This window comes from Aythya marila (genome assembly GCF_965140915.1).
Source record: "Aythya marila genome assembly, chromosome: 3".
Classification (NCBI taxonomy): Eukaryota; Metazoa; Chordata; class Aves; order Anseriformes; family Anatidae; genus Aythya; species Aythya marila.
The window spans coordinates 75,482,857-75,505,810 of record NC_139044.1 but is presented as its reverse complement, the minus strand read 5'-3'; the positions used below and the strand labels follow the sequence as shown (position 1 = coordinate 75,505,810).

The 22,954-nt window shown below is 44.3% G+C and overlaps 2 protein-coding genes across 4 annotated transcripts in view; one reads left to right on the top strand and one right to left on the bottom strand.

The window, feature by feature from the left end:
- Positions 1-22,954, top strand: part of CEP85L (centrosomal protein 85L) — a 143,487-nt gene that overhangs the window by 72,964 nt on the left and 47,569 nt on the right. For 2 of the 3 annotated variants that reach the window (XM_082756349.1, XM_082756348.1), the window contains exon 3: positions 3,711-4,480. In XM_082756349.1, the coding sequence (XP_082612475.1) occupies positions 3,711-4,480 (770 nt within the window). The remainder of the gene's footprint in view (positions 1-3,710; positions 4,481-22,954) is intronic. The other variant, XM_082756350.1, reaches the window with a different exon arrangement.
- On the bottom strand, positions 12,799-22,839 carry PLN (phospholamban). The gene is made up of 3 exons (XM_082756351.1): positions 22,645-22,839; positions 17,681-17,791; positions 12,799-16,014 (listed from the first exon to the last, which is right to left on the bottom strand). The coding sequence occupies exon 3, from the start codon at positions 15,889-15,891 to the stop codon at positions 15,733-15,735; it is 159 nt and encodes a 52-aa protein (XP_082612477.1). The 5' UTR covers positions 15,892-16,014; positions 17,681-17,791; positions 22,645-22,839; the 3' UTR covers positions 12,799-15,732.

Below are 22,954 nucleotides of genomic sequence, written 5' to 3'. Positions count from 1 at the left end.
ACAGCGCTTTTGGTTAGGGCTGGCCACCTGCCTGTTGGTTTTGGGATCCCTCCGTTGGCTCCTGATGACCTCCACAGGCTGCATCCAGGCAGTCCCGTTTGTGAGTAGGTGGGTGGGGAACGCAGTGCGGCATCCATCTTGCTGTCGCGGCACCTCATCCTGCAGCCTTGGCTTTGCTTTCTGACCATCGCCTGAGAGAGCTGAGATGCTTCAGGCATGGCTGAAAGCAGCTGTCCCGCAGCAGGCTGGCAGGAGCAGCCACTGCTGGCAGGGTGTGAGGAGCGCCGGCCCGCTCGGAGCCGTGGGCTGGGCCCGCGGGGTTGGGCTGCACAGCTGGAGGCTCCTCTGGAAGAGCTCAGATTCCAGTCAAGGGGTATAACAGTGGTCCGGCTTCCCTCGGTTGTCTCCTGATCAATTAATGAGAATAATTCAGCTTATTTTGCTGGTTTGGGGTACTCTGTCAGTGTTGTGGTGGGGGGAGCGGGAAGGAAGAGAAGGTCATCTGTTTTTAATACCGGCGTTTTCTCCGTGGTCAGGGCTTTCTAATTATAGCCTGGATAAAATAGCAAATATCACATTTCAAAGTCATTCACGCAGGGAAGGTCTCTGTTTTTAGCAGTGTTATGTACACATGCATCCCCATAACATAAGCATCATAAACATTTGGGGTTTGATTGGTATTGGGCTGTTGTACTAGCCCATCGTTCTGCTGTTTGGTAACATTTTGGGAGCAGTGAAGAAACTGTTAGATATAGAAGTGTGAGCTGTGGATGGGGCTTCTTGAAGCACTCATTTCATTTTGCAGCTAGAGAAGTTGTTCAGGTTGCAGCGAGCCTTCCTGGCCTCTCGTGCGTTGGGAGCGGCCACTGGGCAGCAGATGAGGATGTGAAGTAGCTGAGTAACAGATGAGGATGTGAGTAGCTGAGTGAGGCCTGAGAAGTGGCCTCAGGGGGTTTCTTCTGGTAAACGCAGTTGGCACTAGGGATTTAAGAACAGCACAGGGACATGTAAATAATGAGGAGGAGTTCATTAGCTCCATGTCAGATGGTTTCTTCTCCTCCTTTTTCAGAAGAAAGTCCCTGCTGTGCTCTCTCCCATTTAAATGAAAGTTCTGTGATCAGGTTTGTAGTAAAACCAAAATCAGGTCCGGTTCATCATTTTCTGTGCCAGGTATGCAGTAATAATGTAGGTCAGAAGTGTAACACAAGGTAGTGGTAAGGCCATGTGAAATGCTCTTCGTTCTTTTTATTCCGTCTTCTGCTGTTATGCGATAGAAATCTTGTAACATGTTTTAAAAACAAGTTTTTTCCTAAATCTCTCATTTCTGTGTTCTGGGAAGCATTTCAACAGCTGTTCCAGTGTGATGCCAGTTTGGTAGGTGCTCTAGGGAGCTTTGTGGTGGGCAAAAGAAAAGAAGAGATCGGGATAATTGAAAAGCAAGATTTGACATGTAATCCTGATGCTGTTCAGAGGAAAACCTGTAGAAATTTGCTCTATTTTTTTCTCCTATATCCAAAAGTTTTCTTTAATGAAAAGAATGTTAAACACTGACAGACTCTAGAGATGTACGGGTCATGTTTAAGAGTGTTTGCAGCCTTCAAATAAAGCCCGTCTCAGTGAGATGAAAGCTGTTTAAGTCATGCTGAGAAGAGAGCACTGGTTTATTCTGAACTTTATGCGTGACTGTTTGCATGAAGTCCTCTTTGGCAGGGTTCGGCCAGGTGGAGCTTCTTGTTCCCGTTACGTCCCTCTGTCAGGATAACCCAGCGCTGGCACAGGCTGCCCAGATGACCTCCAGAGCTCCCTTCCAACCGCAGCCATTTGTTCCCAGTTACCTTCTAAGCTTCACCCTGCTTTTGGGTTCTCTCATTTCCAGCGTAATTTCCGAATTTCATGCCCTTTGTGCTGCGGGGAGGTATTTCAGGGAGCAGACTGGCTCTCTTTCCAGCTGAGCCTGCAGCCGAGGCAGACTGAAGCAATATGCTCTGAGAAGAAGTGTGAATCTTCTCATATGTTTCAGTGAGCGCTAATGGGAAGACTAATTAGGGCAACTTGAAGCCAGATTTGCCGTGTTTCAATTTGAAACAAATTATCAGATCTATCTGGATCTATCAGATGGTGTATGCCAAGCTTAGGGCCGCTTGAAGAGTTAATCAGAAGTGAGGAAAAGAAGTTTAGGCCTAGCTTGGGACTTCTGTTTTTCCTTGCTCTACTCCAAATACAATTTGCCACTTGTGAATAGTGCGAGTGCCTGCTGGTGCCCAAGAGAGGGCAGGAAGGCAGAGCTGAGAGAAGGAGCTGCTTATTATGCTGTGGGGTTTTTGTGGGATGAGGAGTGTGGCTGTGTTATTTTGTGTTGTGCTGCAAGTGGGGAAGTCTGGTCCCAAACAGGGAGGAGCAGGCGAGCTGGGGGTAAGGATAACTTGATTTTATAGCACAGAAAAAGAAGCACTGCCCTTCCTGAAATCTGTCGCACCATTGGAAGCTTGTTCCCTGTTCCTGTCTGTGGTGTGGTTTGGTGCATCAAGTATATCCTCAGAAAGTGTGCCCAATTAGCTAGTAATGTGTTATGGCCTCCACCAAATCACACTAACCTGCTGTAGCCATCAAACCGAGTGTGCTAGCTGTACTTCTAGAGCGATTGGTTGGTGTTTTTTTCTTCTTTTTTAATTACACTACCCTTATACCAGCTGGCAGGTCCTAAAGAAGTAAGTTCTGCCTAGGTTAGGCTGAGAGAAATAACTAGAGCATATCTGTCTTGCTCTGGGTCAAAAAGGACCCCCAAAGGATCACGTAATCAGAGCACATTTGTTCTCTGGGTCTGTTCTAAACCTAACGAGTGACAAGAGCTTGGTCGAGGTCCAGCCCTGTGACCCGGTGGGAGCTGATCCTCTCTGAGCGGATTAGGTGCCTATTTCTGGTTGCCCACAGCCCGAGGTGATGCTGAGCACGTGGTGCTGGGGCTGTGGGAGGCCTCGGGCAGTCCTCAGTGACCTCCCCTGTGCCTTGCTCAGCTTTGCTCTTCTGTCCCCTCCTCAATATCACCTCACTGATTCCTCTGTCCTTGGTATTTCGGCTTGGGATAGATTGCATCAATTATGGTATGTTGTATGGGCCTGTAAATAACAACATCTGAAAGGACTCAATTTTTTGCAGATTTTTTTTAAAGCCAATCACCTGGGGAAATGTAATTTGAAAAAAGCAAAATCCAAAAGGGATGAATAGTGCTGTCTGAGAGGCTGTCACTAAGCTGGCTTGCCTCCAGCACTTCCATTTTGCAAAGTGCATTTCGTGAGTTGTTTCTCCTCAAAGAAGGAGAAGAGGGGCAATGGAAGAGGAGCCAGACCCGGGGCTCCTGAGCTGGGATACCCGTACCATTTGTGGCATAAAAGCTACTTACGGCTGTGTGGGGAGGGGGAGAAATCCTACCTGCAGCTTCCTGCTGCCCACAGCCTGGTAGCTGTGTCTGGAGCTATCCCCATAGTACAGCTCTCTTTTTGTAATGACAGCACCTGGAAAAAGTAAATTAGCTCTCGTATTCATAGGTTTCCATTGTCATGATCTAGAATGGTTCAGAAGGCCCTTTTTTGTCCACAAACCCATTTCCTTTTATGTTTTCATGTCACCTGGATTTTGATGTCTTGCTATCTCGGTGCTGATGTTAGTATGAGTTTTGTATTGTACTGACGTGCCGAAATCTTTCTCCCCAGATCATTCAACGTCAAGTGGTACGTCCTCGTTTAAGCCCAGCCGATCACTGGTTTCCATTCCCACTGCCCATGTGATGCCGTCTAATGCCAGCTCTTCACTTTCCAAACACAGGGAAGCTTTCACATCCGACGGCTCCAAATGGAGTACAAGCTTTGTCCGGTCGGGAGGAGGCAGAAATCCCAATGTCCTGGACAATTCTCTTGACATGAAGGGTGCAAGACCGGTAAGGAAATGGTCCTCCTTGTCCAAGCTCAGCTCACCAAACGCCTTCAGCCAGGACGGTAGCAGTCACTCAGTGGACTCCAGGACTAGCAGCGACAAAGCCGTGTCACCGCAATTAAGGACAAATGGGCCGAATTGTTTGCATGATAGCATGGAGCTCTTACAAATCGAGGACAAGGAGCTGGGGAAAAAGCGCTCTTCTCTGCTGGACTGCAAATACAAGTTTGAAACGTGCAGCAAAGACGACTTCGTTTCAGATTCCTCGAGCAGGAGACATGCCTTAGACTTGACCGCCTACAGTGCCTTACCCGAGAGCCAGCCCGTGGCTGCCGGCTGTGAAGCTTTCGGGCAGAGATACGCCACCCTGGGGCAGCAGGCTGTGAGCGGAGCCCCCATCCAGCCGGCCGTCAGGACTCAGATGTGGCTGAAAGAGCAGCTGCGGGCAAACCCCCTGGACTGCAGGGCTGCCGAGGAGCCCTACGGGCTGGCTGCGTGGCATGTGCAGCCGCTGGAGGATTTGAGGCCAGGGGGCGAACAGCCTGTGCAGGTAAGGCCAAAGCTTGGTGTCTGCTGCCATCGTGTGGCATCAGGCGCCGCAGCTGAGGAGCAGAGTCGGGCTGTTGTCAATAAAACAGGAAAGGGAACAAGTCCCCCTACCCAGGTGGTGGTGGTGGTTTTAAACTTCGGATGGAGTTGCTGCTGCTCTTTTCTCAGTGTTATTTGGCTGCCAGTAATTTTATTCCAACATCTGTTTACAGTTTCGTTTAATTCGACGTGCCTGTCCACATGAGACTAGCATCTCATTCTCAGTCTGGATACAGTAAGAGGTTTATCAAATGATATTTTTAATAGCTCTTAAAGAGAGCTTTTGGTTGCAGCATAGCGGGGAAAGTGTGAATGTCTATTTTGATCTGAATTGGTTTGCAGAGGCTGCATCTGCACACATAGCAGTAAGACTGATATCTGCATACCACAAGAACAAATACTCAGTATCACTATGCCCAGGACTTAAAAACTGAACTCTGCTTGATATAACTGCTTTTTTTTTTTTTTTTTTTTTTTTTTTTTTTTTTTAACTAATTAGCGGACTACTATTATTGGCTCTAATCTGGTTTATTTAAATAATACATAGTTTCTTATGTGTCGTATTTGAGGACTTTTTATATGGAAAACATCAAGCATGTGATTTTAAGAGGCAGATACAACTTTCTAACGTAATTCACAGTCTTTGTTTTTACCTCTTCACCTACTGGGAAAAGATAGCTCGTGAAGTACGTCAGCATTTGCAATATAAATGTTCAAGTTTACTTATGTTGGTAAAATTGTCTTGCCATAAAAATCCCAAACAGATTAGAATAGATAATGTTTCCTGAAAGGATGTTGTCTGAGTGGGGGTAACTTAACTGTGTGTGAAAATGCTTGTTTCCTCCAGTCTGCAGATATATTAGGCCATTTTCAAACAGTTGCACTCAAATTTTGTTTCTTCCTCTGCATTGAAGGAAAGACTGACAAATTCAGAGGTTCTCAGGGCTCAGTTGTGCTCTTAATGGTGACCTGGATTATTATTAACTTAAAAAGTTGAAGGTAATTTATATTAATTCTTAGGGGTTCCTCTGACAAAATGACATTGTTCCAGGTTCGTCTTACAGGTGCTTCGTCACTCCAGCAGTGCCGAAATACAGCGTTTCCTTTTTGTATGCAGGCAGAGCTGCATGTTCGGAACAGAAGAAGTCCTGTATGCGTATAACATGTATATATCATTGTGGTTATGACTGCAAAACTCTCTACACAGTTAAAAGGCACACGGGAATTGATGCTGAGCCGTGCTCTGAGGGCAGAGCCAATAGGGGGAGCACGAACATCATTTATCTTTTTGGCTGCTTTCATGAAACGGTGCGGCAGCTTGGCAGGGTTTTGAGCTTGTAACGCTTCTGGTTGAAGTTTCACCTAAAAGTGTTTGTCTTGCTCCTGTTACTTTCATATCTGGATTTTGTATGCGGATCAGTCTGTGTCATGGGATCCAGACAGGATCCTTGCGTCCTCAGCTGGGCTGTCAGCTCCTGCTCAGCCCTTAAAGCTGACCTTAAAGCCCCTTGAAGCTTTTCTCTGCTTTTCCCTCTCCCAGTTGCAAGGGGGGAGCACAGGGAGCAGGATGGTACTGATGGGCAGGGAGGAGCTCTGTGGCTCTGACACGCACTTTGCTGGGATGGTTTGGGGTTGTGGTGATGGGCCTTGAAACGTGGCCGGTCAGATTCCCTCAGGGGAGAGGATGGGGTTGTCAGTAGGACCCCACGAAACAGAAAAATAAAGCGTGGGCAAGAGCTGGAGCCTTTGGGCTCCTCCACGTGTCCTCTGCTGCTACCTGCCACCTTTCTGCCTGGAGCTTACAGCCCTAACCAGGAGGGAGGACAGAAGAGGTGAGGAAAGGAGAATGTTGTTTTGACACAATATTATCATTTTTTTTAAAGAAACCTCATCATAATTATAATAATTTTCCAAAGATATTTTGTAGTATTTAGTAATTTTATTTTCAAAACTATGCAGTCTGTGCACAATTGGGAACAGAGATGGTATTATTTCTGAGAAAATAAATAAACTTACCATCCTAAGTGAAATATATACCTAGGAAAGAGCAAGAACAGAAGGCATAAGAGGGTTTTTTTTTGTTTTTTTTTTTTTTTTGTTTTTTTTTTTACCCCCCAGAGGAAGCTGGTGAATTAAAATAGCACCACAAAACCCTTAATAAAATTCTTCTGTTTTTCTTTTCCTGTTAGTGGGTAATATTTGTGGTATTTCACTGTTCGTAGGTAAGCATGTATGCTGATGGAAATGTGTTTTTTAGAGGACTGAAAAAAAAGGCATTTATCGTAATCCTGCTTTAAAACTGTCATTGCCATGAACAGAAAACAAAATGAACTTTGCTTTAAATGATGAACGTAGAGCAGCTCTGTGTGTCTTTTAGGTAGGCTGGTAGAGGTAGGGAGTGTAGAGAACAGCTGGCACTGAGAAAGTAAGGACAGCCTACAGCTAACTCCTGAGTTCATTTTGAGGACTGATCACTCAGGAGTAGCTACTGGGCTTAAAAAAAATCTGTTTGTAGGCAGTTTTATTATTATGCTCATAACAGACAAGTGGAGACCTTCTACCCTGCTAAATTCTGAATTAGAGTTTATGTTAGAAAATAAGATTTCTTTTACGATGAGCTTAAATTCAAAATGTATTACAGCCCTTAAAAGCTGTTCCAGGATCACTGACTGTCAGAATTAAAACAACTCTTCACTTCCTTTAGAGGCTGGATGTGGCTGAACCCACCATCTACCTGTTGGTTTCCTATCAGGCTTTGCTCCCCGAATTAGAAAGCCTCTCATGTGCCGTTCCCCTTCCAGTTGTAAACCATGTGTAAAGCATTTACTCTCCTGAGATCCTCCTTCAAGGCAGGCTGTGATTTACAGCAGTAGAAGAGATGGTGTAGATCTGCAAACCTCAGGGAGGGCGCATTGTTAATCTGTGGTGTGACGTGTGCGGGTTTCTGGAGGAAATCTTCAAGAAGGATCTGGTCTGTGCTTGTTGCCAAACATCACGGAGTTATGTAAGAAAGCTCTTCTCTCCAGGCCATGTGCACTGTTCAATGCAAACATTTCGAAGATGAGCATTCTCCCATTCTCCTACACACTTCCAAGGAACAGATTTTAATGGCACTTCAGAAAAAACAAACGAACGAACAAAAAAACTTCCACGCAGAATTTCTATTTCACCATAAACGTCATTACTTTCAATGTACAGCTGATCTTTTAGTCTTTCAGCAGACACGACCATTCTAATACTTTATAAAAATGTTATTTAAAAGCCCACGGTAAATAATGGTTAGGAATAGGTTAAAGAGACAAAATGCTTATAATGCATGACGGGCTCCCATTTATTGAGCTGGGAGGACGTACAAATCTGGCTGCATGAAGGCCATATGTGTGCATAGAAATGCATTTCTTAAAGCCCCTCTCCTGTGGGAGATGATACAGTAAGAAAGGCTTCAGAAGGTTTCAGAAGCTTTCTGTCTGTTTATTGACTCTGTTCGTGTTGTGGGCCTGATAGGATGAACCTGGTTTTGTTCCAGTTCATGGGGCATCTGGATGGTTTCCTCATGGTGAGCTAACTTGTGTCAGAATATAGCAGAGAGAATAGATGGAAATGGCTTAAGTGCATCTTTTTCCTTTAATGCATCTGGTTTCCTGTTTCTTCTTTAACGAGGAAAACACTGCCTTGTTTATACCACATATATATATATATATATATGTATGTATGTATATATATATATGTATAAAACAGTTAGTGTGAATTAAATGTTAATGCAGTGAGAAATGAAGAGATGCTGCAACAGTTGCAATGGTCATTTCGAAACAGAAGTAAACCACGTGTAAAGATTGGCAAACACGACGTAAAACTTTAATTGGAAGAAAAAGTTACAGCATGCTTCAAATAACATTGTTGCCACAGAAAATTTTATTCTTAAATCTGAACTCGAAAGTAGTTCTTCGTATGATCCTGACAGGTCAGAAGACTGGAAAAAAATTAACATCATTTTTCCCATGTCACGTTTCCGTGAAACCATACTTATAAGCAAGATAAAGCTTTATAATGTGAAAAATTATCACCTATAGTTAACAGGATTAATTCAGTACTTTGAGCTTTTGTGTTGTTTCTTTTGCAGTGAAGTTGGCTGTAGTCTGACAACTGGGCTCCCACTCCTAGTGAACGTGTGGGCTCAGGCTAAGTGCTGGCAGATGATGGAAAACCACGCTTGGACCGTGCCTGATTGCAAAAAGAGGCTTGGCGTTGGTTAGCTGGTAACTCTGCCAGTTCTGTGCGTCATCTCAGGCAAATGTTTCCACATTTAAGATTCTGTAATTTTCATCGTTGGCTGGGAGAAGTTTGGGGTAGCTACACGCTAATAGCAGAGTTTCTTACAGGCTTTGTGTGTGATTTTTGAGTTGGAAATAAGTGGTAGGTGGAGTTGGTAGACTCATCTCTGTCCTTTTATTTAAAAGGAATCTGTGATTATTATTTTTTCAATGCTAACCCATTTAATTCATTCGAGCTGTTCAGTTGTCACAGCGGTTTCCCTAAGATAAGGAAAATTTTGCATGTACAGAAGAACATCCATGAAATAAGCTGTGTGTGATCTCAAGGAGTGTACCAGTGAATTGCCATTTTGCAGGGAAAACCATTTCTACTCTTCCTTAGATGAGAGTGGGCTTCATAACAATTCCTGTGGATTGGTTATGTTTCGTGCCATCTCTTATCAGTGTCAAGCACCAGTAGAAATCCTTCTAAACAATACACAACAACAGAACTGTTAAAACATATATCCCATGTATATAACTCCATAGATGTTTTTTTTAAAGCAGAATATTTCAAGATAACCAAAATAAATGATAAAGTGGTTACAGTGATAGAGCTGTGCAAAGTTTTCTGCTCTAAATACAAACAGGAATTGATATTATTGTATCAACATAAAAAAGCTGTAGATGCATAGCTTACAGAAGCTATTTTAGATGTTTATTGCACATACTTCAAAGCACACGAGAGAAAAAACTTCATTTTGCCTGTCCGTGTGGCCCCACACCCTGGTGCCCATGCGCTGGAGGACACAGAGCAGTGTGGAAGCCTGTTCGTGGTGGGACCTGCGTGAACTTCACGTTTCCCTCAGCACGTTGTCTTTTCCTTTGGAAAGTCTCTTCACAGATCCAACTCAGACGGGTCTGCTGCAGGTTGCTGTTGGTTCAGCTTCAGCAGCAGTTGTCTGGAAACCCCAAGCGTGGCCACGAGTAGATCAGCTCCGTCACACCGTGAGTGCTTGCGGGAGGTGCTGGGTCAGCAGTGTACCTGCTGAACCCGGGGTGCTCTGCTGGCAGCAGGCAGCTGGAAACTGGCTGTTCCCCCATCCCATGGGCAGCACCTGCGTGTTTTGACTGCTAACACATGTGTATGGCGTTAAATGGACTGCACAATACACGTGCAGTGGTACACCTGGTTCCCAATGCGTGCTTGGGAAAGAGATGCTAACGGTAGGCTGCTTGGCCCCAGTGTAGTGTCTACAATCTACTTCTGGCCACCCTCTCTCCCTGCATGTCTTGGGTGTGTAGAGCTACCTTCTGGGCAAACTATGCCAGTAGCAGCGAGCTCCCGTTGGTCACTGCCCTTCCCAGGGACCGTGAGCAAAGCAGAGCATCCCACGAAGGTCCCGTGAGGAGCTCACCTTGCAGCTTGGGCGAGGACGAGCAATGGGTTGCTCTGGCAGGTAACGAGGTGTGTCCAATGCAGCCCGAGGGCTCCCACACTGCACCCTTGCCCTGCACACGAGAGGTAAATCCGACCTGTTGGGGACGTAGCACGCTCGCCGTTGCGCAGGTGCACAGAGTGCTCACCTGCACAGCGGTGTTCAAGGCTTCCTGAGTGTGGGTCTGACAACCTGTGCTAACATCCCTTCTCTTCTGTTTTAGCAGCTGCTGCTTTTGATACTGCTGCATAACACAAATGGCTTCTGGCTTGTAAGGTGTTGCTGTGAACCATGGGTGTCAAAAAAGAGGTCCCTGGTCTTTATGCTTTCATATTTGAACTGCAGGCTGCAGTTCATGGCCATTCTTCTTCCATCTACAGCATCCCTGCTTTTGCTCTCCACAGGAAATTTGATGCGTGCTGTCAACCCCGTGTAGGTGTTTCGTTCTGCCTTCCTGTCATGTTTCTGGTGAAGTATGCATTCTGTGGAAACCCCATTTTAAAAATCTGATTTCCGCTTTCCCCTTTGCAGAAATTCTGTGCCTTGAAGGCTGCTGATCGTTTGCAGACCTTTAAGTGCAGGTCAGCTGTAGGAGTGAGGAAACTGGAATAGCTGCTTGTGCACGCTTGGATTTCTTCCTCTACTCGGCAGGGCTCTAGATGCCTTCTTTAGTCAATGGCAGGACATAATTTTGTGTAACTTTAGGTTCACTTTCTGATGAAAAAGGTACATGAACACTTTCTCTGTCAGTTATTTCAGTCTTGGCATATTTATGGTCACATAGTTTGACGTCTTTATGTTATCATTGCAAAAAAAACCAAACACCACCACCAAACCCTCAGACCAGGATTTGGGGGGAAAAAAAGGACCCTCACAGGGGTTCACATCAGCTTCACAAGGATGAATGCGAGCACCAGAACCAGGACAATGAGCAGGAAATTGAGAAGTAAGTTGAGACCTCTGTTGTGAGCAAGATCCATGATGTGCATCTGTCCGCCCTTGTGTGCTTGGAACAGACCCTTGGTGGCAGCTTTGGGCTGCTTGCTGAGTTCGAAGCAGTGCAGATTCACATGAACTCCATTGTGTCCTCGGCTGTTTACCTGTTCTTAGTTTCCGCCACTTAAGAAAAAATTGTTTGTTTACAAAAAACAGATTTTTCCTTTCCAAAAAGGAATCTGAGTGTTCCCAAAGGCCTTCTTGTTTTTCCAAATACCTTAAAAAATAATAAATATTTAAAGTTAATGACAGCTTCCATTTTACTGCTGTGCTTCTGAAGAACTGATTAATGGGGAAAGGACGTGAATTTTATACATTTTGTCTCTTTATTTACTTTTTCCATGTGCATGGAACTTTTCAGGACCCACTGGGAATAGTCATTCTGTTGGAAATCGGGGTTTATTTAAGACTCTAGCAAAAGATTGTTGAAAAACAACTTATCCAAGATCTTTGTAAGTGCTAAATACAGAAATTTTATCTTCTGGGAAAAACGTACCTCTGTTTAGAGCAGCATTTCCTACACTTCTAGGCTTTGGCATCATGCCGCATGGTAGGTACTGTTTTGGCAACAGTGAGCTGCGTAGGGTTCTTTGCAGCTTTACAAATTCCTTATTAAGAATCTAGATTGAGCTGGCACAGGATGATGCATCCTCGGTGCTTCTAATAGCACGTATGAAATAGCTCATTTAAGATGAAATTAATAACTTAGCAATTCCAGTTTATGTGCGGAAATGTGTATATAAAAATAGAGGAAACAAATAGGACCAGTGAGCCCTAACGCTGAAACGTTGCCAGAGCTTCCTTTTAATATTCAGCTGGATTCTGAGGGGAGATCACAAGAGGGCAGTGTTTTATAGTTCTGGATTTTATACAACAATGGGACTTTTGGCATTCTTATCTTCAAAACCAAAAAACCCCAGGCTGATAAAGCAATCGTATTTTTCTAAACTGATTGTCAGATATTGCAATAAATCTGGGACCTGTTTTAATGACTTTAATTACCAGGGTTCCGACTAAGACGAGCGTGAGTCTTTAAAGGAATCCTTACAAACATACTCTGGTTTTAATCCTCTCGGCAAGCAAGAGGTGTTTGCTCATCTCCTTCTGTAAGCAAAACGCAGAGTTTCTTCAGATTTTAACATCTAGGTCAAGTATAGAAGGACCACGTTTCATGTTAATTAAAAGATCGCTATGGATCTTGTAGGACATCACAGATATTTTCTAATTGTGTTCTGACAGACGCTATTAGTAGCCATACAAAGGTGGGTGCCTGGCTACAGTACACTAGTTTGCTTCCAGATATGAACGAGGATACTCTCAAAATGAATGTCTGTGTTACTCTATGCTCACATTTTGGCACAGCAGTGTAGGTAAAGTACCAGCTTCCTGCTGCCCTTTAATATGCCTTACCAGCTATCCAGAACAAAACTCGAAACTCTGAAATGGAAAAATGGAAAAACGGGTGGATTTATCGACATCTGCTGAAGACCTGGCTGAGAAGGTGCATCTTTAAGTCCAATGTATTTTTTTTGTTCCTGATCCAAACCTTTCCCAGTATAAAGCTGCCACAGATGTTTGCCATTTAAATCACTGAACCATTTTTTGATTTTATTTTTATTTCTTATTTTTTGAGAAGAGTGTTACAATATCGCCTGTTCAGCTTTCTTTATTCACTATCAGTGTGTAAGACAAAGGAGCAAAAATACATAACATTGGGTGGAGCAGAACAGAGAAATGAAAACTTAATCCAAGCCACCTGCTGAGTCTGGAATTTTTATTATGGCTCATAGAAGTATTGAACTAATTGCTTAAACTTCCATAAAATTCACTAGTACTATATGTACTAGGCGGTGAGTGAAAATTAAGTGTGTGTAAGCGATTTAGACATAGCAAAATACACAAGATTTCTGTTGAAAACTAAAGCAGAATAGACAGGTATAAAGAATCAGAAAGCTTTGTGATAACTAGTTCTTTTTCACATCATTTTAATTTATAAGTAGATAATAGGATGGATACTTATAAACTGAATTGTATTTGGATATCTTATTTTATGCATTAATATATTTTCAAACAGTCATTTTAATAAATAAAAACACAGTAGATGCTAGTTGCAAAGCTCTTACAAGCATACAAAGAAGAATACTATGTACAGAAGGGTTTATCTCTGGGTTTGGCTGACATTTGGTGATGCAGAGCGTGGTAGCAGTTTTTCATATCAAAAGAACTCAAGACACAAATGAACCTCATGGTACGTGCTGAAAAATAACTGCAGGACTTCCAGCCTATTCATATCCTGGTTTTGTTATTGGCTATTTATTATTTTTAATAAATAATGGATTTTCAGGTACATAAGAGAGATGTGGGTATTCTATTTTTTTACGGAGTGTGGTGCTTGCCTTATTCTTAGCAATGCTTTGCTTTGACTTCTGTATATGACCGGCTTGTGGAGCCTCTAATTCCAACATATTCTTAAAATGTATGCATTGGTATTTTACTCTTAGCACCTTTCCTCTTCAGGGAGTTTTCAGTACTATAAAACTGTTAGATTATTTCCAGTACAAGTTTCTTGAAACACTTCCAAAGCAATCTAAAACTACAAACCCTGCCCATCACAAAAATATACTATTAAAAGGAGAACAAAGTAACTTTATTATGATGATTATTATTTTCCCCTCTGAAGCAGTACAGTGTTTGTGAACTTTCTTAAGAAGTAGAAACAGGGAAAGTACGTGTACCAAAATCTCATGCATTTGTGGGAGCGGTCAGAAGGCGTGAAACAGAAAGTGAGATTTTTATTGACAGCTGTAGTCAGTAATACTGATGGACTAACTCGAAATGGGGTGCCTGTGTTGCTGGTTTCATCAGTGCTTGCCTTAATTCTCATACAGTAACTAATTAACTAACTCTAGTGATTAACCTTGTTCCAGTGATCTGCTCTTAGCACATCTACTTGCTAGTTGGGCTGTGCATCACCACTGGGCTTTCATTACATCCAATACAGATTTTATTCAAAGATTTCTTCTCTTCCTGCTCAGCTGTTCATTGTCAACCTCTATGTAGGTAATGTTAAGTCTTAAAGGCAGAATACAAGATTAAGATAAACTTGATTTTTTTTTTTTTGCATTTATCAATGAGATTGCTTACATGGGGCAGTATAGAAAGATTCCTGTTGAAAATAGATGTCTGTCTGACCTCTGCGGTTCTTGAGCTTTCTTTAAATTTGAAAACTAAAGTTTCTAGAAATTTAGCTTAACACCAGCAACGTGGGAGTGTTGGAAGTGTGCTCAGGCTTATTACCAATAACTGCTGGAGCAGAAATTTCATCTTTTATGTGTTCAGACTGTGGTTTACATACTGAAGAGATTTTTCTGCAATGCTTTCCTTCCGGTGCATAATGGTATGTATCATTTATCTTAGGAAAATGCTTGTTTTTTCTCTAAGGGGTGTTTGCAGTTGAGGATGGTGATGTTACTTGGATTTTTATGGTATACCCCAGTCACAGTAGTAAGGGTAACCTAAACCTTTTGCTTTACTGCATCAAATATAAGCTACCTAGAATGACATAGGCTAATTTCAAGCTTTTTTGTAGTTTTATACTAAGGCAATTACTGCATACATTGTATCAGGCCATAATAAACTTGCCTGAAGCCAAGTATTAAGAAATTGGAGAACTATTTTTGATTTTTGAGTTGTGCCAATTGTTAATGTCACTTACAGAAAATGAAATCGTTGATACCAGTATGGTAGTGTCAATTTTCCTGTAAAAACATAGTGAAAGATATTTCCAGATGTTTTTTAAACTTGGAAGTTTCTATCTAGTGAAAGTGCGACAGTGAAAAATGTTGTGAATGGAGTTGCCTTTTTTTTCAGATCCACGTTGTGTGTGTATATACATATATATAAGATCCCATAAATAGGGAGAAAAGCATTTGAAGTAATTTAATCTGGGCTAGAAGGTATTTTTCTCTTTCTCTCATTCTCCTAAAAATGCTAGAACAATTTGAATGCCTTCAGTTGGTAACGCGGAGGTGCAGCATCTTGGAGTAAGCAGAGCAGAAACTCTCCCGGTCTGTGATCTGTGTGCCTGCAGCTCTGCTGTGGCTGCATTTGGGATAGGCCCAGTGGCTTACGGGCTTTCAGAGAAATAAAAAGACACCCAGCCCTGAAGAAGTGCAGTTGCTGTTTGCGTGTACTGGCTAAACCACCGAGAGCTGGCTAAAGCCTGGAGAAACTTACCAGCTCCTCAGAGAGGCGGTGCTTTACACCAGTCACAAAAGACAGCTCTGGCCCGAGACAGGTAAATTAAGTCATGCACAGCTGTGTAACACAGGCTCGAGACACCGTTCTGCACAGAAGTGTGTGTTTAATACATGTAGCAGGTGGGAAGAGAAGAGCGCGGCGGCCGGCATACAGCTTTAGTCCAAGTGCTAGCCCCGCTCCCAAGAGGATCCTTGCATTGGGGTTGGAGGTGGAGGTCTCTTCCCTTTGGGTGGCTTTCCTAGCGGGCAGTGCAGAGAAGTGCTGGAGCTTCAGAGGAGCATCACAATGATGCAGATCAGCAAGAGGCAAATTAAAATCAGGCAGAAATTCACAAAGAGCTCCTGGAGCCTTTGGCGTGCTTGTGGGTTGACCTCAATAGTTGAGGCTCTCCTCAGAGCGGAGCGGGTTATGTATTGGACCTTCTCCATGGCAACAAGAAAGCAGAGGGCACAAATCAGAGGTTTTAGGAGTGCAGGAAAGAAGAGGAGTTGTCAGGAACAGTGCAAAGTGCCTATTATCTTCTCTTTTTGTTTTAGACAGCCTTTGTGGAGCTAGGAAAGCAGGAAAGTGAAGAGTTAGAAATGCAGAAGTAAAGTGCTTTGATAAGTGCAAACGGAGATTGTTTTAAAGCCCTCAGAAGCCCGAAATAAATAGGTTGCCTTCACAGTGGTTTTATTTTAAATTGGGATTTTGACAATTCTGTTTTGCAGGTTCAGGTTTGTGCTGTACTGTGCTTCTCCTCCCAGAGGCTACTGAGCACCTGCTTTTTGGCAGGGGCAATGGATTGTAAAGCAGAAACCATGGAAATGTGGGACTTGGGATCTAAAGCCACCACCTGGGTAACCTTCCCATCCCTCACAGGCTGTGAAAAGGCCAGGGCTGGCCTCGCCTCCCCCCCTCTTCCCCCATTGGGACTGGTTGAGGCACACCTGACAGCCCGCTGGCATGGCGGGAGGCCCAGGCCTCGCGGCCTGCGCAGGCCTTCTGGCTTCCCAGCCCCTTATTTTGGAAGGGAGGGGAATAAAACTTGTCGATGCCTTGCCATTCCAAGTAAAAATACTTTATGGTGTGTAACCAAAAGCTACGCATCCCTGAGGCAAGGAATTTTAGTATATTTCTCGTCATACAAAGCAGAATGAGGACTGAAGTGTTTTTCTCCACATGTGGCACCAAGTGTTATAAAGTTCAAGCACACAGGCAGAGGGCTGCCATGAGGGACAAAATAAAGCCTGTGTATAACTTTGTCCTGTAAGCGAGCGTGTTTTATTTCAAGGAAATAGTCTCCCTTGTGATGGCAGATGGACGGGAGTGTCAGCTGGCTTAAAACTCCTGGCACACAGCTGGGGTGTAAAACACCTCTGTGAGCCCCGCGTGGCGAGGGGCTGACCCTGTGCTTGCTCTGCTCAGCAAAGGGCTTCCCAGGTGTGGTGGCAATGTCAGAAATTACTTCCTAAGGTGACGATGGCATATGTGTCTCTCAAACTTTGCTCTGAAAGCTGAGCTTGCCCCTCATGTATATATCATGATACACAACCCCTCTTTTTTTTTTTTGCAAGAAATGATACCGATGCCTGTCTTCCTATCTGTTCGTATATGTCAGATAAAGGAAAACAACTGCTTAGGTGTCCTGCTGCATGAATTATGTGACATCCTGACTGAGTGGATTTGTCTTTAGATATGCCTAAAATGGAAGAACTGTAGAATGAAACAAAAAGTGTCTTTCAGAGGGTGCACCACTAAGGGATTTTGCTTGGGATTTTGTTGATTTAAGTTTGAGGGGAGCAGGGTTGGGTCGGAGCTGCACATACGCACACCAAGCCCATTTCTGTGGGTCGTGTTGGACGGCCTGCGTGCTTGTGAGGTGTCGGTGAGGAGAGGCAGGGGATGTCTCGGGGGGGACAAGAAGTGCTCTTGCCTTTGGGGAAGCATGTAGTCGGCACGCTCAGTTGAGCTGGCAGGCTGGGTAGTGTATATTAAAGTGTATACCCTTTATGGCTAGAGAAATGTGTAGAGAAGGGACCAGGGAAGGTCAAAATACAGCAACTTGGTTTTCTTAACAGCTTGTGTAGGTTTGGAAGTTTTAAAAACACCTCCATGTTGCCTTACCTACTAAGCCTATCTGTGGGAGAAGTTTTCCTGTAAGCAAAGGAAGCAAATGCTGCCCGTTTCAACAAGTTTTTCTTTACAAGTGCAGGGTTTTAAGTAATGACCACATACCTGGCTTGTTAGTCCTCCATGACGCTGTCACCCACCTCAAGTATGCGTGAACAGAAGCAGGGTCAGTAGCACAGCTGCCGCTGGGTGGCTGGCAAGGTCAAAACGGGCAGCCTGAAAAACAATTACACAGAAGTGAAGGGTGAGCATCGCCACAGGTAGGAGCTGTTCTCCTCTTTAGGCCCCTGACTGTGTTTTAGGTCGACGTTAAGAAGTGTTACACGTGTACAAGCCACTGCTTGAAAGGAAAGTGCAGCAAAAGGGCAAGTTACATTTGACTTTTTAATGTCAAACAGTGTTGTGCTCAGGTGTGACAAGGCCAGAAGGGAGGCTGTTGGCTCTACAGCTGTGTTTAATCCAGTGTTGATGGATGTGAAAGGCCTGCCTTATGCCCAGCACAGCTCCCCAGGCTCACCCCACACGTTTCCCTGTTAGGGGATCCCCTACACCCAGCGCCATAGGGTGAGTCACTGACCACAGTCACTGCTTCCATCGTGGCTGGCATGTGGCTGTTTCCCAGGTTTGTATTAGGCTATTTTTAACCATGTTTCTGGGTGTCCTTCACCACGAGAGGAGATCTGGGGCCAAAGTGAAAACTGGGGGCCACGCTCATTCCTGGTGCAACTGCATCGACTCCATTGAAGTCACATGGGATAAATTTGGCTGCTTTGGAAATGCCACAGCAATTTTAGACACAGCCTGTTTCCTGTCATATGTTTACTAAAAGCAGCAGTGATATCAGTGGAATAGGAGAGGTTTGACATATTTGATTTGTTGCTGCCCCATACGACCAAATTAAGCCCTGAAAAGGTATTGTTTAAAAGTAGGATTGTGCAATAGCATATCTCATAGGTTTTTGCAATGAAAAGATGCAGTCCTTGGTCTAGGACGTGTTTAGAACTGTTACCAAAAATTTCCTGGTGTAAGAAATTTCTCTTTGTGTTTGTATGAGCAGTGTGATGCCCCTAGGTAGGAAGGTTTATGGCGTGTTCAGAGGAGGTACATTTGAAGATTTATATGCATGGTGCTTAATCTTAATAAGTGAAGAAATGCTGTGAGCTGGGTTGAATCTGGAGCCTTTTGTCCCAGTTGTCTGTGGGTTGCGTGGACCCCCCCGGGGAGGAGATGTAGCAGAGGGTTAAAGCTCTGCCTGTGCCCAGCGCCTGCAGTTAATGTGTAGGCATGCTCATCAGCTTTGCTAGCTTCCTCCCTTAATGTATATATCTTATTTCAAGTTGTGCTGCTTTGTTTTGAACCCTGCCGTAAAATGCCTCCTCGCTGGCTGTGTGGAATCGCTCCGGTTGGAGCATCTCAACTCTGAAAATTGCCCATGTCTGTGTGAGGAAGATGAGGGTTGGGAAGGGAGTGAAGGAGGAGGCCATCTGAATTGGCTCTCTAGTCTCAATTTAGTTCAGTGAATAAAAGCTTCCATCGATAAAACAGAAGTTGCTTACAGGTTTTCAAGTACAGAAGTGATTTACAAAGGTACATTTTTTTTTTTTCTGCTTGTAAAAGGGATGAAACTGTCTGGAGGTGACTTGCTGGGTCTTACCCCGGCTGCTGGGTTTGTATTTATCTCCAGTAAGGGTGCAGAATTTGGGTTCCCATTGTGATCCTAGGCTGAGAGTTGCACTAGGCAATTGTACCAAGGAAGAAATGTTAGCCAATTCAGCAGCCTGACTGCGGAGAACAGAAAACTGATATATATACTTCTTTTATGTTAAGAAAAAAAAAACAACATGAAAGGGGCTGGAGGTCAGAAACAGAGATGGGGATGGGTGAGGGCCCAAATGCAGAAAATAGTGCAGGAGATGACAGGCCGAGGGAGGAAAGTAGAAAAATGAGCAAAGGAAGAGTGTGGGAGTGTGGAAAAAGAGCAAGGATTGTGTGAGGGGAAGTAGAAAACTGCAGCTGGAATACATTAAGTCATTGAAGAGAGCTGGAGGCTGACTTGTGGGATATGTTGTCATTTTTTCAACTACATGTGGAAAACTGCTCTGGGATGGGGTAGCAACAATTCAGCTCGTAGATCTGGGGAAGCGCTTGTAACAGGAAAAGCAAACTCATCCTTTTTCTCTTTGTTTTAAAGTCTGTTTTGTACTGAAGTGTCAGTGTTTTTGCATGTGTTTCGGAGAGGACAGGGGAAGGCTCTCACTTTAAAAGCAGCAGTTTAGATTCGTTCTTTTTCCCCTTCTTACTAATCCATTCCTTTTCCAATTTTCATTGGACTAGTTTTGACGTTCTCCATATTCTCGAAGTGAGATCACCAGTTAGTAAGAGCCTTTATCTGTAGCTCAAGTCCATGAGAACAAAAAAGGTGCGGATATCAAGTATTTAAACTGATGAGCACTCGAACATGCCAAGCCTGGCATTTTGCTTTTGGGAGTTATCCACATACCTCAGGGCTAGCTGTGACTTTTATCTCTGTGTTGGTCCATTAAAGTAGGCTGGAAGCTCAAGCTTTTGGCTCGTTTTTAGCTCTGGGTTAAATTCCCTGCCTCTGCTGCAGAGCAGCACGATGGGACCTTGGGCGAGTGCCTCAGCCCTCCGCACTCATCTGCTCCCCTATTAAAAATAGGATGTATAATGCCACGCACGTTTTCTAAGCTGTTAGTATGATTTACCTATTGCACCGCAACTTTTCTATGGGGAAATTAACTTCTTCGTCCACTGCACGTGTTGAGTATTTAAAGCCGTGTAGTTTCAAGGGTTCTGGTGGTACCTCTGACATTACTGTTACTAGGAGATGCGGTGGGTGCAATTTGAACTGAAGTGAAAATTGAAATGCATCTAATGTGTTTAAAGGAACAGGTGGAAAGGGATTCTGAAAGTTGTATTTTTGTGTTTTTACCCTTTTTAGCAGCTCAGGGGACAAAGACGTGGCATTGATTGAAAGAAGAAACTAGTAGGTAAATTCAAGTTCTGGGAAGTAATCCATGCCAGGAAAGTCCCCTGAAGAGGACTTGGTCTCTAGAAGGCAAAAGCAATCTTCCAGTTTCTGATAGTTTAGGGATCATCATGTAACTTCCCTGTGGGGCTTTTTGTTTCCTGGCTGGAGTGCTTTTCTATTGCTAGTTCAATCTATTCTTAGAGCGGATAAAAAGGTACACTTGTTCCTGTGTAGGTGTATCCCATACATTTTTGTTTGCTGAAAAAATCACTAAAAATCCTGGATTATGAACTGATTTTAGTGATTTTTGCGTTACACAATAAAGACTCTGCATCTCTAACCTTTCTGAAGGATAAGAATTGAATGCAATTTGTTAAAAATAGAAATGTGATACATACATCAACCTGGTCTCACAAAGCACTAATAATACAGTTGTCTTCATCCCCATGTGCCAAAAGGAGGGCGTTGTTTGCTGCAGGCTAAATGCAGCATTTCACATCTGATTCATCGCGATTGTCACCCGCTGTGTTACGCACGCTTATGTCACGACTGTCGGCTCTTGTTACTCAGTTTTGGATGTCTGCAGCATGGGATGCTACCAGCATGAAATTTTTGGCTTTAATTGAACAGCTGAGACACCCTGTTGCCCACTTTAATACAACTCAGTGATAGGATTTAGGGGGAGGTGGCTGGGAGTCTAACCCTTGGTAGCTACAGGTGTATGCCAGGAATTGCTGCGGCAAGCAGAGAGGTTTCTGTGCGTGTGTGCATGCATGAGCTGTGGTGTTACAGGTGTGTGAATGCGGCGTGTGTGCTAGAGGGAAGGCACTCTGATAGAATAAATCCAAACTCTTCACTTGACAATGCATTTTAAGTGACTTTTGCCTTGATAAAACATCTGTATCTGTCAGAATCTGCTTGCAGGTCGTAGGCTTTGGCTCAGAGGCACCGAGGGGCTGAAATGCTGCTCCAGCCTACTGGGAGCAGCTTCCCGAGCGTGGTAGCACCCGGGTGCTTCCCGTAGCCGCCTGCTAGAGACGGGTCCTGGGGTGATGAGCACCAGGTCTCTGCTCTTACCTGGTGCCTGCCGGTCAGTTTTGGGGGAAGGAACTGGGGGTTGTGTGGTCAGTAACAGGGAAACCCTGCCTCACGGCGTGGGTGCGCTGCCTGTCTTCTAGAAGCAGAACCTTAACTATGTGGTGGAGGGGGGAGCAGCAGCTCTAAGGAGAAATCCCCTAGGGTGTACACCTGCATTGCCATGAATCGCATTTCTTTTAAAAATAATTGTATATCTCAATATTAAAATATATCCTTTGTGCGGTGTGTTTCTGTGCCCTTATTGTTCGCACTGATTTTAAAGCTGAGGCATTTGGTTGCACAGTGTCTACGCACTTCCCGTAGTTGGGATTAGATGGATTACTTTCTGCATTGAAAATTCAGCTCGTGATGCTACAAATTCTAGCGATTATTTTGTTGTTAGAGGCATTCTAGGACAAAATGGGCAGTTACAGTGACCAGAAGGAGAAAAGAAACCTGTAAAGGAATTCACAGCAATCGTACTGTACGAGTTCAGTAGCCAGAATGGAAATCTGAGTAACACGGTACAATTACAGTGCCAGTCCTGCTGTAAACCACTTAAATTTCTTAGTTAAGGGTACTTTTTTGGCATCCAGCACAAAAAGGGGTGCTCTATGGACATGCTCCACCAGCAAGGTGCTGTTCGAGTTAGGTGGGGAAGGAGCTCTGCCTTCCTGGGGCAGTGCAACAGGCAGCTGCGGGGACGCACGTGTCTGCAGAACTGTGAGTGAGTTACTCCTGGGGGGTTTGGTATTTAAAACAAAAATCCGAGCAGGTTAAAAGGAGGGACAAAGGTCAGAGGAGAATGGTGGAAGCTGATCGCTTTGCTGCGATGCTGCCTGTGTAAAGCATCTACCCGAGGATGGTTAGGGTCCCACCAGCAGGTAGGAGAAGCTCAGCTGCTTTTTTTGCCCCTGAAATGCAGCATTTGTGGTGCAGAGCTGGGATGCCTGAGTTTCTGTATCAAAAAAAAAAGCATCAAAGAAAAGAGGTGGCTTACCTCCGCCGCTGGGAGCCGGGCAGCAGCCTGCGGGAGCCGCCTGCAGATCTGGCAACTTGTCCGAGTCTGCGACCAAGTGGTAGGAACAATCGGAGCCGGCTGAGGGGAAGAAATAACAAAAGTTTCAGAGGCTGGGCTCGCGGTGTCATTCAGCAGCGCAGAAGTTGTGATTGGTCCCGTTTCTGGCACCCGCAGGCTGCTGCTCTCCACTCGCTCCCAGCAGCAGCGTGTTAAGGCTTTGGCAGCGCCTTCCCTGCCTGTGGGAGCAGCCCTGAGGTTTCCCACCTCCGGGGAAGGGGCGAGCCGCGAT